This window comes from Neodiprion pinetum, chromosome 5 (assembly GCF_021155775.2).
Source record: "Neodiprion pinetum isolate iyNeoPine1 chromosome 5, iyNeoPine1.2, whole genome shotgun sequence".
In the NCBI taxonomy this organism is placed as follows: Eukaryota; Metazoa; Arthropoda; class Insecta; order Hymenoptera; family Diprionidae; genus Neodiprion; species Neodiprion pinetum.
Window position 1 is genome coordinate 24,757,320 of NC_060236.1, and position 18,696 is coordinate 24,776,015.

The 18,696-nt window shown below is 36.6% G+C and overlaps 1 protein-coding gene across 5 annotated transcripts in view; it reads right to left on the reverse strand.

The window, feature by feature from the left end:
• The window catches only part of unc-13-4A (BAI1 associated protein 3), a 111,498-nt gene that overhangs the window by 28,682 nt on the left and 64,120 nt on the right, over nucleotides 1–18,696 (reverse strand). For all 5 annotated transcript variants that reach the window (XM_046626302.2, XM_046626301.2, XM_046626299.2 and 2 more), the window contains exon 4: nucleotides 7,880–8,054. In XM_046626302.2, the coding sequence (XP_046482258.1) occupies nucleotides 7,880–8,054 (175 nt within the window). The remainder of the gene's footprint in view (nucleotides 1–7,879; nucleotides 8,055–18,696) is intronic.

Genomic DNA, 18,696 nt, shown 5'->3' on the forward strand with positions numbered 1-18,696 from the left:
CTATACAGTCCTCGACTATTTTAATTTTTTACCATAACCGAAGAATACTGTTCTTCTTGGCACGAAATGATAATGAGTTTTTTTTTTTCCAACTTTAATCAGGAATTCTAGTATTTTTTACTATTCTATCCGATTATTCTAGGTAATTTGAGGGCTGTTTTAAATTGTCTTACATTCGTATACCTTGAGGGTATTTTACAACAAGCACTTCGGAGTTGACGAGCCAAACGAATTACTTGACCCATGAATATCTGCACGAATATTGCATATCGTCTGACGACGATATCACAAACTGTTGCAGTCAACGTGAAGCAAACCGATAACTAATGTATTCTGATTTCGAATAGTAAACACTTGATTCCTTCCAATTATCCCGGAGTAAATTTGTCGCATCCACGAATGCCAACTACTCTCGGAACAGCCTCAATTAAATTGCAGCGAAAAAAAGCTGCATACTTAATGCACTGTATGACTGCGTAATGGCTTCGACTTAATTGATTCGCTGCAATGTCACTTCAACTAACTAACGACTCACCAGTTTAATTATTAACCTTACCATCAGTCAATAAGTGAAATACCTTGTACCAGATATCTGTATAAATGCACATCTGTTGGTTGGAGAATTGAACAGAATTAATTTATATGTGCTTTTTTGACAACACGTATCGTTCTTTTTTTTTTTTTTTTTTTTGCGAATACTTCGAGGCGCAGACTTGAGAGTAATTCAGAAGACTTGGATTTTCATTACTTGTTATACCGTATCGAGAAATAATCGTCTCTTCTCTCTTTACAAAATCCGATTCGATTAACTTCAATTACACTTCGAGATTCTTGATTTCATGATTAATTTCTTTTCTTTCGTTCTTATCTTTGTCACTTCCTTCACGTCACTTATCTTCTTCTGTACCGATATATTCTTAACGATGTGACGTGCAAAAATCGTGAGAAAGAAAACTACAAGTGCAAATATTTGTACGTATTTTGCATAGTTGACGATAATTGCACTGAAATTGGAAATTCCAAAATCCAATAACGAACACCGAAGAGAATAATAATTATAATAATAGATGTGAGATAGTTTCCATGCCATTATGTGACCAGATTCATCGTCACCTCCAGCAATTTCTCTGACGATCCTGACTGAATCGCGATAAATTTTTAATTAGCAATTAATCCAGGACGCAATATGATGTCTGACTTAATTAAAATTGCAGGGTATGCGGCACCTGTTCGATTAAAATAGCGGGACATTTTATAATCAGTTCCAACTCAATCCGTAGAATAATCTGAAAAATTTATCATTATTTTCATTTTCTCTTCTGTTCGTGAATACGGCTAACTTTTTTAGTATCATTTCGTACAATGCTTCTCTTTGTTACACAATGTATAACCAAATCTAATCACTCGGTAATTAAAATTCAACGCATCAAGGGAATATCAACGAGATTATTTTTTATTCCAATCTTTTTTCTTCATCGTTGAAGAGTGCAAATTTCTGCGTTATATTTGCGCAAATCGAAGCCTGAATCCCACGTTTGCAAATTTTTTAGTGCAATTAATTTTCATAAAATTTCATCAAGAAATCGACACATTCAAACGTCTTGACTTTTTACTGAGATTACGATTTGTCCGCTAATCTTTTTTTTTTTCAGAAAGTTTGATCTTTTGTCATCACAGATTATATTTTTTATGAATTTATCTCATGATTCACCTAACACCTTTCAATTCGATCCGGTATTTTTCTTATCTGAAAGCTGCGGAATTTCGCACTTCTTTCATCGTTCGCTGGTTAAAATATTCGAAAGCAGATGTTGTACGAAAAATTTGCACAAGCCTTAATTGAATTCTAAGTGTTTCAAAAACTTCTTCAATTTTGCTTTACTTCCAACCGACAATAATTGAGGTTTTTTTCTAATCTACGGCGAAGGAAGCTCAAAAATTCAATTTCTTTCATTTCCACTTCACGTTATACTTCGAATTCGGAACTCGACATTCATTATTGACTTTCCATGGGACACGTAAATTTCCACCAATCACTAACCATCGTAGAACGACGGTGACGACACAGTTTGAAGAAAGATGTATAAACTTTTGAAGCTACCGGTAATATCCGTTCCAGGGAAGCTTTGACTGTTCCCACAGGATCTGGTTCGAGTGACTCGAGCCGTTAGCAGTTGTAAGCCGGATCATCCGCTTGCTCGCTTACTTGTATCTCTATGTAGAAACGCATAGATGTACGTACACGGATGTACAGGGATTGTATTTTCTGTTTTGGTAACGAGTTGACAGCCGGTTCCCTGCCTAGCTTGCGAAGCCGACATTCGTGTCGCGGGAATTTCAGCACCCTCTGGACGACTCGGCGAACTCGGGAAACTGAGGAGAGTTTCGAGGGTATATCGGAGCCAACAGAAGTGGCGGTTTAGCTTTAGGGATATTTCGCAAGCAAGGGTGAATCTGAACTTGGTTCAAGTTTCTCGGGAGCTTAACTCACCGGCAAAATAAGGTATCGCCGGCCTTCGGAGTGGTAAACTCCTCGTGACGGAATATACTTGGGATACCGGATGTGAACTTCGAGAGTTTCGTCATGCGGCATAAACCGATATGCATTTTTATTAGTGTTTTGACGAGCGTCGAGACATTCTGGATTCGCGAATCTGGAACCTATTTTGAAACCTCTGCTTCGAATAGGTAATTTGAATCGAATTCGTCCAAATTCTCCACGATCGAATTTCATGAATTTGGAAAACTGGCCGTCGAGTCATTCGAAAAATGAATCCAGTATAGGAGAATTTGAAAGATGTATTGAAAATTTTAAAATGAAGGAAGTCATGTTTAATAATCTTAATCGAACGAACTCTTTGATATGACAAAAAAAAAAAGAAAACTTACTAACCTTGAGTATTAACAACTTTTGAGATATTGCGTTGCTGTACGATTTTTCAAAAATCTGAGATATGATTGATCGAGTCCGAAAGTTTATTGTTTCTAGTCTCGCGTTTTTTCACTCACAATTTTACTCTCTGAATCAATCCATTTTGAAGTACAGATTTTTTTGAACTCGTTGCAAAACTTTCTTATATGAATCAGAGCTAAATGAAGAGCAGATAAAAAATAGTTCCAGTCGTAACTTCATACGTTGAATGAATCTTGAACAAAGCACAAATTTCCGAACCAGGCCCAAGTAAACGGCTTTTGAATGAAATTCGTATCTGAGAAGATCGGTTGAAAAAGATTTTCAAAAATTCTGATAAATTTTGCAGTCAAATGCGTGCTCGTAATAAAGTATAAAATTCTTCGTCGGCCAACTGTGACGTCGTGAATCGTAATCAATGGCCTTCGGAGTATTCGAAGCTCGTTTCCGTCGCATTAGGAGCCAAAACACAAAAAGAAACGATCTTCCGTCGGTGACACGGCGGCTTAGAGACGTCGGCTGGACGAAGGCTGCACGTTTTCTCACACCTGCGGATATCGCATCAGCTGCAGTCGGTGAGACGATCCAATTATAATCGAGAAGGAGGTTGTCGGACCAGATAATCCGCTTCAATTACTTTGACGAGGATATCGAACGACTCCAAGATTAGAGTCGGCCGGACGCCGGACGCCTGCCAATTAAGATAACTCGGTACACGAACCTCGAGACTCCGTTAAAGCACACTTCAGAATCCGCGATTATGCTCTGCGCAATTGCATCTGCGGCTGTATCGAGCTCCAAATACCGACTGCGACGAATACGAAGCTCCGGAGATATTGTATCAAATGTAGAACTCGGTCGGAAAGATTCTCGATGTAAAAAAATATCACAAACCGACGGTTTCAAAGGTGAGACCAAAAACAATTAAGTCGAATTATCTGCGATTCAGTTTTAGATTTTGCTGAAACTTCTGGTCGTGTTTTTTTTTTTCCCTAATACATGGAGCTTCTGATGTGCAGTTATATCCATTGCACAAAAATGCGACCTACTGTAAAAAAGATGGTATATTTTGAAGTGAAAATAAGACTCGGATTTGTGTGAGAACGTCGATCCAAAAATTGAAAAAAAAATCGTTTATAAAATATCAATCGTTTACTGGATTATTTTTTTTTTTTCGTGATTTTGTACTGAATTTGAAACATCGTATTTCAGAGCAGTGTCGTGAAGACCCATTAATAAATTTGATTTACACTATATCCTGCTGAAAATTATTTTGTTATAAATCACATAACGTAAATAAGTAAATACGATTTAATACCTAACAAATCGTATGATAAATCGTGAAATATATATTATAAGATGAAATAAATACCGAAACCTATGTTTTATCTTATAATCTATACCTTATGATTTGTCGTATGATATGTTACGTATTAAATCGTATTCACATGTTAAATGGCATGATAAAATACATCTAAATTTCGGTATAAAAATTGGGTATTGTTTAAAATCGTAACGAAATTTCAAATCCACGTCAACTTTTTTAACAATTTCTACGTGAACTGGATACGACCATATTTTCACGTGATTAATTTCAATAACCCTTGAATGAAAAACTTGACTTTTTTTCAAAAGCAAAATTAACCATCGGTAGACAATCTCTGGACGCATTCCTGTAAATATTCGTATCCGATTTGACGAATAATTTTTCGGTTTGTCAGCAAATGTCAAAATTTCAAAGGGATATAAATCAAATGACCCAAAATTGTTACAGAAAGCGTTAGGAACCTTCGATAAAGTAAACTTACATCCTTCGAACACTTTTCTCGATTGACAATAATTCACACGGCAATGCGATGCGTTCGGATCGAATTGTCCAGAACATTGGCGGCGCATACGCGAAGGACATATCTGATCGGGAATTTATTGGTTAACCATCAAAAGCGTGCCCTCAAACCCGGCAGCTCTTCGCTGCGTTTAATTGCGAATGGTCCTTGGCTCGAGGGTTGTTTGTACACATGAACGAATCCGGTACACCGTGATTAGAGAAACGATAACTTGATCCGAATCCGAGAGCCCTTCTCGATCCTCGTCGATGGTTATACTTGCTCCAATTTTCTTACCTCTGCGTCGCGAAGACGACGTTGGTGGAAAGTTTTGGCCGCACCGCGTTGACGATCGATCACTTAATTCCCGGGAAAGTTGGAACTAGCGCTACAAGTCTAACCGTATAATCTTCGGAGACGTTGAGCTCGAGATTATATATTTAATCACCACGTTTTATGAAATCTGGTTTAATTAACCATACTCGAGATTTTGGGCTATTTATGTTGACAAACTTGTAAAAGGGCTTGAATTAGTTCTAACGCTTGAATTTCATTTTATTGGGTAATTTAGTCGATGTGAAAAAGAAGAAAATTCCGTCTCATCAGACTGGAAAACGATAAGAACGGTAATTTGAGAATTTTTTAGCGAAGGAAATTAATTTGCAAGTAGTTGGTAAGAGACCTGATGATATGATGATTATTGCTGACTGAAAATAGTAAAAATACTCTCTGAAAATTTTGATCACGTATTACTATTCATATACGTGAACTCAAAATTCGAAGAAAAAAAACAAAAATGTGGCGATGAGATGGGAATAATTAAAAATTTCGCTATTTTAAAACTGAAACGCACTTGATTTGTGTTTTCAATGTAAATTACGTAAACTAAAGCCTCGACGATAGCAGTAAAAACGTTTCTCAAAATTTCACGAAACAAAATACGAGACTTCGTTCAGGAAATTGATGAAATATTAAATAGATAAATAATTAATAAATACGTGACTAATTTTTCAAAGACAGATAGGCAGTAATCAAGTTACAACATATTTGGCTATTAAATCCTCATAAAAAAAATGATCTTTCCGGCGTTCAAAAGTATACGAAAAAATGTACACCTAGTGAGAAATTTTTAAGTTGACAGAAGATTCTGCTCTACTTTGACCCGAGGTCGAGTCAATTTCCGACGAGCTTTCGGATGGCTTTGCACACAAATTGGATACGCAGTGTGCGGCTCCGAGCTGAAAACTGATATTTCGTAATTTTTGTTAGAAAAATCTCAGTTTTATCATAGGAGAAGGAAATGGCGAGTTTGAGAGAGAAAGAGAAAGGAAGAGATAGAGACAGGGAGACGAAGGTAAACCGGAGGAAAGGAGAGTCAATTGAAATTCAATCGCTCTTTGATCATTTCTCCTCATGCAGCGAGTTCGAGACGAAGCACGAACACCATCTATAACCGTACCGACAAAGCGTGACGCAACGGGATAGAAAGAAATTGTTTCTTTTGATGTATAACCTGTGAACACGATATCACCGTTGAGATATATGAGAAATATTCAGTCCTTTGAAGTGATTTTTTCAAATTAAGAATTAATTACAATCGTACGCTTCGATTATATTAAGTAACGGAAACGGTATTACATCAATTCTGAACATTGAGAACGACACAAAATTTTACGCCCGTTTCGAAAAGAAACGTTTTTCTTTACGAGATACGTACTTTGATTTGTCTATCATGCGATAAAAAATAGTTCTCAATTTCAGTTTATTTCTAACAGTATACTAATATTAATTTTTCTCCAGAACACAGAAGAATAATTATTGCGTTATATCGTATATTGTTATTGTTATAAACAAATTGATGGAAGAAATTCATGAAAATTGAAGGAATAATCAATTTTTGAGGGAATTAACGCTGTAAACATTTTTGTGAATAATTTAAATGTTTTTGGGACCGTCGAATCAGAATCTGTCGTTGAATTTTGATTACTCAAGATGGCGTATCCAACAGCTTGGATGAAGATTAAAAATTTGATCGAATTTGGACTCAAACCGGTATCTATACATGAGCTTTTAGGGCTGCTGATTACGAATCTAAAGCAAGATTTTGAAAATTTAAAATGGCGGATCCAATATCGAGGTCAAAAATGTCAATAATTTCTTAGTAAAAGTTTTTGTTTCCATTCGATAAAATGAAAAAAAAATCCTGTCAACTACTCGGACCCACCATTGACAAGTTTCGTAATTAGACTTCGAATTCGTTACAAGCGACCCAACAAACCCCTGTGCTTAGATTTTCGTCTAAATTTGATTAGGTTTTCAAACTTTTGTCCTCCGCATAGGATCCGTTACCTTCAATATTAAAAATCTGAATTTATATTCGTAATCAACAACCACGAAAACCTTTTAAGAACTATACTGTAATAAAACTTGACATAGAACAATAATATATAACTCGAAAGGATAAACGGTACAACGGATCCTCTAAGAATAGCTCACTTTACGCGAGGTGCCCGTAAAGGCAGTAAAGTAGGTCTTTTGTAGGGCAAGGATAATGATTTTAGTACGAGCTAGAGGCGAGTACTGAAATAATTATTCGACCCGAAAATACTTACGCGCCTGTTTACAGCACAGGTATAAAAAAGTTTACAAATAGGACACGAGATAATTGAGGTTATGTGCGATCTGTCGTTTCAGCGGTGTGACATCAGTGCTGAGCGCATGCGCGCCAGGATCTTTATAGGTTAGTTTCGTTGCGCACTTTGAACTGCGCATAAAGACTTCGAACTCATCTGTATCTGAAGCATCACTTTACAGACTGAGAACAGCCACGGAGAAGAAAGTCCTTCGTGTCAGTAGGTACCGTAAAAGAAAATTCTTACGGGAATTTCTTACATTCTGAAAGAAATTTACTCTCCGTTTGATACCAACGAGTTTGAACCACGCATCGCGGCGACGACGCGACGATTCGTTGCGTCTCGCGGCTCCAAGTTGTATCGGTTCTATGTAAGATGAGGAAAAAAGCTCTTCAAACGGACCGCGCGGAGACGTGAAACGAGTCGATATATCCCGTCCCATTCGCCCCGGGTGTGTGAAAGCTTAGCATACAAGGCTGTGAACGGCTCCCCACGCGATGTTTACCTACCTCTTTCTTGTTGAGTCTGTAGTTCTGAGCGCTGTTTAAGCCCTGCTCCCTCGAGGGCGGGGGTGGGACCTCCGCCCTGCCCTCCACCTCCTGCAGAACCATAAGACGTCGGTTCTCCTGTTTCCATGACAGCGCGGTGAAGCTTTCGAAGAACGAACCGTCGGTTTCCTGAACCCTGAAACAACGGATTCTCGTGTCAAAACCAATATCCCTCACCTTTTCGCCGAATTCTGTCCTGCTTTCATTCTTGTCTCCCTTCTTCCTCCCTTCTTACGCTCCGACTCGAACCACTCCTTAAAAAGGTTGGTTGCCCATAAATCTATACTCCTTATCATTCCTGTCGCAAGATTTATCATATTATTATATCCGTAAGCTTCACGGATTTCTTATAAAATACGAAAACAGAAGATGTCGCATTTTTGAAAGAAGCTTTTGCACCGATGCTTCGTTTAAAATCTCCTGAAGATTGTTAAAAATCTCGATTATTCGCTAGATTTCGCTATATTAAAAATCCTTTTTAACAATACTTAATTAAATGTTGGAATTTTTCCACCGTCGTTAATATTGGTTGAATTTAAAAACAATTAGGTAACAAAATAAGAAATCGCAAAGTGAAATTGAACGAATCTATCAGGTTTTTCACTAATTGAAAACGATCTAGAGTGAAAAATTGTTACCTAAAAAATCGTAAGATTGATTGAAATTTTCCTGTTTTCTTTTTCTTTCCCTTTTTCAAATTGCGAAACTCTTAACACCTCGTAAAATTCCTTGCAGTTAACGAAAATTTCCGTTCGGTACGAGACACGGCTCATTACGTCGCCGATCAATCGTGACGTCTCAAACTGGCGAATACACCCCCAAGTTCCGTGCGATTTGTCAGGACCTTGCAGCTTAAGGGCAGATCGGTAATATATTTCTTATCTTTAATATCATCGCACACTTGGAACAGCCGACAACCTCCCCTAATTCTAAGGCTGCGGTTACGGCGTCGTAGACACGCTTTGGATATTCATTCCCCCTCCGTTGGATAATATGAACGTCATAATTTCGGCATGACGCGTCGTTAAGAATACAGCTCTGCAAATTTTTTTTTTCGTAAAACAGCGAGGTGAATGAATTAGTATATTTTAAACGGATTTTGGTGGGCTAAATACGATGGTGTTGACTGTTTTTTCCACGAGTTCAAGATTTCGAAATATTTGGATAAAAAAATAATGTTTTTTTATTGAAACTGCACGTTTTTACTCTTATTATATCTCCCAAACCACTTCATAAAGTGCGGTAAAAAAAAAAATTCCGTTACGTGTTATGATCTATGGAATGATGAATTGGTTTTTCTTGAAATTTCTCAAGCCTGAAAATATCCATAAAAAATATTTTTCACTCGAAATTCGAAAACACTTAAACTCTCAAAAATATCAACGTCCCGAGAGTTAATTCTCACTCGAACCAAAAACATTTCTTCTGGTATTTTTTTAACCTCGTTGATCGCTCGATAATTCACTTGTCTGTGATAATATAAAACGGATCTCCTCAAAAATATCCTGAGAATGAAATCGATTTACTAAAAACAAGGTGATAAATTTGTGTTTCGAAAACTGATAAAATTGAAACATTACAAAAGAAAAAAAAAAAAAAAATGCTTCAAGTAAACGAATTCTTAATCGTTTTTTGTTTTTCATCCAACTATATAATTATTATCGTAACATGTTACCTGGAAAAATCAACTTACGAATAGCGAAATTAAAAAACTTTCCAGCGTGTGTAAAATTATTAAACCAAGATCAATAACGAACGGTATTACAATTTTTTTTTATTTTAAAATACTTTTTAACTTTGTTCGCGGCAGATGTTTGACCCTGTACAAAATACGCCGGATTAATTAATCGGAATACCTTTCACACCGTTCGGAATGTTTAAAAAATTTTATTCAAATTCGGTTATAGGCACGATGCATGAATAATCCACGAACTCTCGTAATTTTATTCCAATATTAATTGGACGGCGCACGTTGCGAGGGTCAAAAACTGTGCAGGGGTTGTTTAAAAGAGATTTTCTCGCCTCGTAAGTCGGCTGATTTTGAGCTGTCGCTCACATGCCTCCCGCGTACTTTTCTACCGCATTATGCTCGTCGCGGGTCGTAATTACCGCAAAAAGTGGCACAAAGTACGAGTATAATACACGGTAATGAGTGTAACACGAGGAGACACGGCATGGTTGTATTTATCATGTTACGTGCAGGAAAGTCTCGTATTTTTTGAAAAAAATTTTATTGATAGACGGACAAATAATTCACCTGAATTATAAACCTGTATGAAACTGTTCATTTATTATCAACGCTTATCATTTATGTACCTGAACTTACGAATCGGAACGATATTTCATTTGGTACATAAAACAAAAAAAAAAAAATATTTAGATGAAAATTATATTTGACTAAAACATCAAATATAGAGCATGGCAAATATCCGTTATAAATGTATTTACGATTAAAGAAATTGATAAGAATGGCACAATTTTGACGCTGCGCAGATGTTGAGAGAATGAAAAAATGCACAACTATATTCAGAGGTTTCGTAAGAAACTGCGGGAGAAAAAAATCGGGAAAAGCAGAATATATTAGAAGAATTGGTTTAGAACGCTGAAAAAAGTTTGCGTTTTGCGATATATTTTTTTTTTTTTTTTTCAACAACAGTGAAACGAATAATTTTGAATCTTTGGAGGTGTTTTATTACATATTTCTACATTACAGAACAATTTTTTTTTTGTTCAAGATAAAAAAAAATTGCGATTTTTTTGTACGAAATATTCTGAATTGTTTAACGTCTTGACGCTGAAGTTTAGATTCACGTAATTTTCATCTGAAACGAAAGAACTAAAGAATTTTTCAATTATTATATCACATATAATTATCTTCTACGTAAGCCTAACAAAAATTTTCAAACATCGAAAACTAAACAAATTGCGAGACGTTGAAACAAGAGTTGCGATTCTCGCCGATAAATTTAAACTAAATTTCTTAAAAATGTCGTTAAATTTAATTTGTTCAATTAATCACTTAGGTTTACATACTGGAGAAAGTAATTAACTGGCAAGAAAATCTTGGATCAAGTTAATCGGTCGACTAGATTTTTTCCGTCTATGATCATGATATTAACACAGCAGTATATTAAACATTGCATCCGACTAACAATTTTTTAATATTACTTTCGTCATAGCTTCTACATTTTCGAAGTAAATTCCTCACAAAAATCATCAGTGCGAATGAGCGTAATATGATATAAAAAAAAGGGATCGTAAAAAGTCGTCATCGGAAAGCATAGGGCAAATTTTTTCTTCTTCTCGCCTTGTTATTTCCAAGAAAAAAGACGCTCCGGGCAATCGCGTCCCTTCCACGTGAGTTATACGTTCCAGCTTTTTCGCTGTGTTATATTTATACTTAGCAGAGGCCGTGATATCGATTGCAGCGAGTGCTGAGTCGTACGTATTTTTTCTTGCGTTATTTTTTTCAGATGTTTCTTTTTTCTTTTTTTTCCCCTGTTCATCTGCAATTTTTCTCGCCCGGCTGATTCTCTCCTCTTGAAATCCTCCTCACCGGTTGATAAAGGTTTTTCTACTCCGCACCGAGTCACGGTTTGGTTCATATCTGGAATGTATCGAAGGAATTGGCGCAATCAGAATACCGGAAAAATCAATCCGCCTAGAGCGAGGAAAAATTTCACGGGAAAGCTTTTAAGGGATTTAACGAATTCCTGCAGTTGAGTTGAAAAATTTGTTTTCAAGCCTGTTTATTACCCTTGATTTTCAAACAGGGTACTGAACTTGACAAGGGTAACATAATTCAAAGAATTTCGTTCGTTTATTTGTTTTTCAATTACTTACATCGACATGTTAGAAATCAATTGGAAATTACTTCGAATCGGTCGCTATAAATATTATTCCGTAATTTCCAACCTTTTTCTCAATCATTTCAAGTGAAGTAATTAAATGAAATTGTTCAAACTCAATGAGTCGATTAATGTCTCAAATCAACTAACTGAAACTGTGCCGAAAGCATGAAAATTAACTTTCTTATCAATTCGAATCCGATTAAAGTACGATTTATTTTTTAAGAAAATTCTTTAAGAAACAAAAACCTTGTTCCCTTAATTTTGTCAAAATTTCAATCAATCGGTCCAGGAAAACCGCTGAACCGATCGATCTACCGATTTAGGGGGACCTTTGGGGTACATTAGGCTGTAAAATTTTCTTCTAACCTAAGCTTTCCCCCCAATATTGACGAAGATACAGTCAATTATCCAAAAAAAGGCAAAATGGCATTTTTTTGCTCTTTTTTCACGTTAACGCTACAGGTGGAAAAAAATTTTTTTTGACATCAACCTTGACAGATTTTTGTAGGAAATTTTCTGCAGAAAAAGAAACTGCCCTTCGGCTCGCTGTGCGACCAGTAGTTCCAGAGATATCGGCAGTTGAGTGAAAAAGGATCCTTTGGCATTCAAAATTCGATATCTCGAAGACAAATGGTCGTATCGAGGTTTAAAAAAAAGCATCTTGAAGCTGAATAAACAGGCTATGCGACCTATGCATTGGTTTAGCTCGGAAAAATTTTTCCATGCCCGTAGAGCGAAAGAAAAAATGTAAAAAATTTTGAAAATTTTTTCTTCGTGCTTTATCCAAGGATTGCATGGCTAATAGTGCTTCGAAAAATTTTTAACCAAAAAATTCAAAAACTAGAGTCTTCAAGCTTCAAAAGCTTTGTTTTTTTATTTCTTGCACGACCATTTTTTACTGAAATACAGCCTGTTGAAAATCACCAAAAAATTGCGAAAATTTTGTTGTTCCCTTAATTTTTGCGAGAAGTGTATATTGTAAATTCGATGAGTTTGGATCAATGTTTGTATAAATCTGACAAGTCAAGGTTCCGAAATTGCGAAAATGAGAAAATTTAATAATCTGAAACATCGAAATTTCGAAGGATCGAAGATTTTCACTTCTGTGAATTTCTGTCTGGATTAAATTTCACCACTTTGACTATTTTTTTTTTTTTGATTTTCGATCTTTTTACGTTTGGAATCCTAGTCATTCTAGTTTTTGGTTTTTCGAATTTTTTACACCCACTCGTTGAGTGAACTACGCCGTGTGAGTATATTTTAATTATTGGAACTTTGCTCGTCGGGTTTCCAACCATTCGAAACTTTGCTGTTTCATAAAAGTTTAATTTCTTTACTTCAAATTTCGCCACAAAATAATTCGGAATTAGGCTCTTTTGGCACTTTTTAAATTCGGAATTTCAACCCCGCCCCGTTTATGCGTTGTGTTTATTCAACCCCAATAGCAAACATATGTGAATTTCATCCCATATAAAAGAGTAATGTAACTCTAATAATCGATTCGAGCCGTGTTGCCGAACCAATTCGCGTCAGCAATTTTAATTAACAACCCCCCGTGAAAAAAAAAACAGAAAATAAAACATCGTAAAGTAAACTAAAAACCAACCACACGTAATTCGATCACAAAAGTGCAGATTACTTTCTACTCCACGGAGTTTCGCAAATGTTTCGTTTCGCACAGTGTGGATAGTTGGATACGAGCACCAAAGCAAAACTTATTCTTATTCGTCTTGTCCTTTGATTGAAAAATGAAATGACAAGTCCAATGACGTCCAAGAAAAGCGAGAGAAATTGTAGTTGTAGAAAAAATTAGAAGAAATTATTGTGAATTCGGAACAATGTTATTATTGTTCGTTATTATGTGTTGTATGGGGCATTCGCGTGCAGCCAACTCAGTAGCCATCTAGCTGGTCTGATTCATGTTGTTAATATAGTTTCTCCAATTCCGACGTGCAGAAAATACAATCGCAATTTTCACGTTATTTCGAATTTTATTTTCGTAAGACACGGAAATTGAAACAGTGTCAGAGAGAAAAAGAATTGCAAAGCTTCAAGATTCAGTCAAATCTTATCACTTTCGTAGGAAAATATTATTCGTCTACGTGAGAAAAGGAAGAAAAAATTTTTTTTTTGACAACATCCAAGAAATTGGAATATTTCTGTTGACTATAAGTAAACAGTAATTCAGTAATGTCGTTAGAATAATCGCGACTCTTGCTTTATTTCTCAGTTTCTGGATTTCGAAGGAGAAAATGATGTGAGAATCGTGCAAACGATTTGTTCCCACCTTTCGTTACTTGGAACAACGTGGCGAAAAGTTGAATGCAGCGAAGGTAAAGGTTGAAAAATTATTGATTACAGTAAGATTGATCTATAGATCTCATGAAATTGTTTCGCGACCCAGTTTCAACGCATTAAAATAATACACACGAAGGGGAAATACGATCCTGCGGGTATGGAGATGATACCAACGTCCATTAACCGCTCTACTTTAATCAGAGTTAGCTCATCTATAGAAGCCGATACAAGCTCGCGAGTTTGCTTTGATGTTTTCAAATTACACGGAGTGGAATTACCTTGATTCGGGTCTTGAGCACACTTTGAGAAGTATAGCGTCCTTTAATTCTGATTTGCTCACGCAACGCCTGACGCGCCAGTTCGTTATTATTCACCGACCCATCTCTACGGGATCTAAATCTATAGGCTTGTTATCATTGTATATTCCTTGTGGCGCGATGGTGTAGAAAGTGATTTTGTTTCTGGAACCCACTCGCGTGAACGGAGATTTTAACAACCATTACAGAGCGCATGTGAACGTAGGGGTGAGTTTAGGGGATCAGGCTTGTTTTCATTGATCGTTGAACCGAATTTTAATTTTTTTTTTTTTACTCGTGTTCATTTGGTTCACGCGTAAACGTTCTACGCGGCTTAATCCAACGATGCGAATCGAATCCTGACGATATTTTGATGAAATATTACGACGTCACTTTTGACGAGGTGATTTCAGATTAAAGTAAATATGTTTTTGCGAAATAATGGCGACGGTTAAATTTTTTTCGAACCCTGGGAAAATAAAAGAGATTATTTTATTTTTTATACTTTTCAAAATGCAATCGAAAAGGGAAAAGAGAATATTCTTGAGCAATGTAAATAAAGAAATGGTTGGAAAATTTTTTCCATATTTTTCTCGTTTACTGCAGCTGACAATTCTGTTGAACTGTTTTATCGAGGCATTTATCGAACTTTGACGAGAAACATCGTTGCCATGTTTTCCAGTAATTATCGAAGCAATTAACCATCGGTTATACAAGCTGCTTTTCCAATTTTCAAGCACAAGAGTACCGGTACACCTGAACGAGAGAGGCTTTCCATGTCAACTCGATCACTGATTTTCTTTCACCATTTTACATTCGGTTCACAATTTTTTATACGATTCTCCGATTAAAAAAAAAAGATACGCTCCTAAATTTTTCCACATTTTTTCTCGGACAATATCAATTTTAAAAAATTGTATCGCGGAATCCAATTTTGCCCCATGTCATTTTTTATGCGAAAATTCGAATATTGGATTAAAATTGATGATAATTGATTCAGTATCCTTCAGAAAAAGACTGTCAAACGAAATAATTATTTTAAAAAGAATTCTGATGAAAGAGAAGTGTAGAGATGCAGAATTAGTAATTGAAAAAATAATGCCTATCGTCATTTTTACGATGACTTACTGTAGTTTTCCTCTAACCGATAGTAATTTTATGTAAGCTGTTTATGACGATCGTCTTTCACTAAAAGATGAAACGTAGCTGTTGTCATACTCAAAAGTGGAATCAGTGTTACCACATTAAGGTATTTTTCCCATTAAAAATTAAGAGAGATGCAATTATATGGAACGAAAAAGCATTTTGTCATGTCGCTTCATTAGTAGAGAAATTATATGTTTTTCTCCTCTTAGGATGCAATTTTTTTTTTTTTCTTTGTACGTGAATTCTTATACTAGTATTCACAGAGGTTCCAAACTCAAACTGAAAAAAAAAAACACAAGTTCAAAACTTCATTTGTCAGTTGTACATAGAAACGTCAAACTAAATAAATTCGTTTTCGTATAATTTTCAGGATATATCAAAAAAGATCCAATCAATAAACCCATTAAGGAATAATTATGAATTCTGTCCGTACGATGGTAAAAATTTGAAAATGATCAAACTCATTGCAAATTCAGTCACAAAATCAGTTGGACGTTTCAATTTCCAGTGATTTGAACTCGATAACATTTCCGATATGACATTTCGAATGCATAATAGATTTTCATATCTAATTTCGATAAGTTTTTGGAGGTGACGCTAAACGAAAACTCTTAACGCTCATTCCTGTTGCGTATAAGAAATTCACGTATACATTTCAGGCGCGTAGAATTAACATCAGGCATTTATCACCGGCACTAAATGCGCCCCGAGGTTTCGCCCTGGCAATATTTAACGTCTGGCTGTCTCCTATCGAAAACCGGCTTGGGATGCCTGTCTGGAGCTCTTATGTAAAAAATCCCAACCTGAGCAACTTGACATCTTCAGCACGTATTCGAGGAACCCCCGTTTGTCATCCCAGATTTCAATATTATTCCCGTTCATACCCCGGTAATTCACAGTTTACGGTTCAATATTTTTTACCTGTACTTTTTATTGCTCTGTAATTGTTATTCCAAAATCTCGCCGCCCCGCATCAGAAACCAATTATGCAACGTCATCGTGAATTTGTCAATCTGTGAAAATTGGAAAATTCGTTTTTCTTACTCTGCGCATTGAAAAATCGAGGGGTATGGAATGATCCTGCAAAAAAAGTCTCCTTAATCGTAAAAATGTACAAAAAATAATCCATCAACCGTCGAGACACGAATCATGTCATAAATTGTTGACTGTGCCGCGTATGTTCGTCTCTGAATATCACATCACGCGTTCACAAGATTCGTTACGTGTTTGAACAAGCTTTTGTTATCAGTTGGCGCCTATCTAAATATCAACAAAATTTCCCTTGGACGAAAATTGAAAACTGGTGACCGTGTAAACTCTTTGCAAAATCCGCCATGTTTGCGGATCTTAATAACTGTTGGTACAGCGGTTTTATGAACTTCCGCCAAGACCTTTAACACGTTACTCATGTCAGTTTTAACATAACTCTCCGTTCTCAAAACACAACGTGACAAACACCGGTATATTGGAATTCTTCCGAAAATAATTTAAAATGTACTTATTCGTTTTTCATGCATTCTCGAGATTGAAAATAGCGAACACAGCATAAATGAATTTTTTATAAATGAACAACTGTTAGACAATCGTTACAATAACTTGTAATGGAATCATTTACCTGAACATTTCCTTTCTGTTGTTCAGGAAGCCGAAAAAAAAAAAATAGTCATGTTTCCTTTAACATCGATTCTCCAAAATTGAAATAGTTCACATTTTGCTCTGAATAAGCGGAAGCTAACGCGCGAACGATTTCGCGACATTTTCACTGCATGCTATTATAATGGTTATCAAGCTAACACCTCGTTTCATTCACGGTACATATAATATTAAATGAAGTGAATAAAGAGACGTGAATGGAAAATGGAGGTGGAGTAAAGGATGGATAGGGATAAGGATAGGGTGTAATATGGTAGAATAAGGATAAAAAGTAGACTAAGGAAAAGGAAAAAGGAATAGGCAAGGGCAGCGAGAGAAGCAAGGTTTAGAATGAGTAGAAATCAGTTGAAAAATAATAATAAGATGAGGGACGATGTGAAATTTTATGTAAATGGCTAGATGAAAAACGGGATTTCTCTTAGACTCTAGGGAAAAAGTAAGCATACTACCACTACTACTATCCGACCTTCCAGGATCTACAAGAAAAGAAGTACGTTGTTATATATACAACAAAATGAAGTCATTTCGACCGTCAAATCGTACAACAGTATTATTTTCGATAACAATTTCGCGAAGCAACTGGTTGTGCGTATACTTTTCGATTTAAACGATCTTTAAGTTGGAAAGTGTTGCACAGTGTGAGTCACCTTTCAAATATGAGCTAAGAAATCCCGTACTTCGGGAGGATTTCGGAGGTTCGGTAGAAACTCATAACGTTCAAACATTGTTTTAAAAAATAATTTGCCCCAAATTAAAAAGAGTATAATTTAATAAGCAGACAGCCATGAGTCAGCGCCCGAAGAACGGGGTCATGAGAGAGAGAAAAAAAAAAAACTCCCTCTGACGTCACCCGCGGGGTCTGATTCGTAGACATCTAGGTCACACACTCCATTTTGCATCCCAGCAGCAGCAGCAGCAGCAGCAACAACAGGGGATGTGACAAAGAGGCTAGGCGTGCCGAAAGCGCCCTCCGTGGCGATTGCGCGAAACGAGTCAACAAGTGTTCAGGCTCCGGTTAGTATACCAATAACGCAATAGCAAGGCTCAATCTCTCGCGCTTCGCTGCACGTGCGTATGCAGACACATTATACGCCTGGGGTCTTGGGTGGGGCTGCGGGGGTGAGGAGTAAAGAGAGAGGGAGGCAGAGAGAGAGAGCGAGGGGAGGAGAGAAATGGAAGGACTAGAAATAGACGGATCGATCGTGCGCAACAAGCTGACTGGCTGCCTGCCTGCCTGCCTGCCTGCCTGCTACATACGCCCTGAAAATCGGATCGGTCCTGTGAAGTCCGAGTTGCGAAGATTTTTCCCTCCTTTCGGAGGAAGTTTCGGTCGATTAAAAAAAAAATAAAAAATTGAACACACGTTCCTTCGGAGTTGGATGGTTTATGACTATTGGGACCTTTACCGAAGGAAATCGTAGGATAATGATTTTTTTGTTTCCACGTGTCACTTGTTCTGACTGTTCTCTACGACTACGCATTACTGACGCGATTCGGCCGATCGTAGCCCGGTTTTATATTCAACGCCGAACAC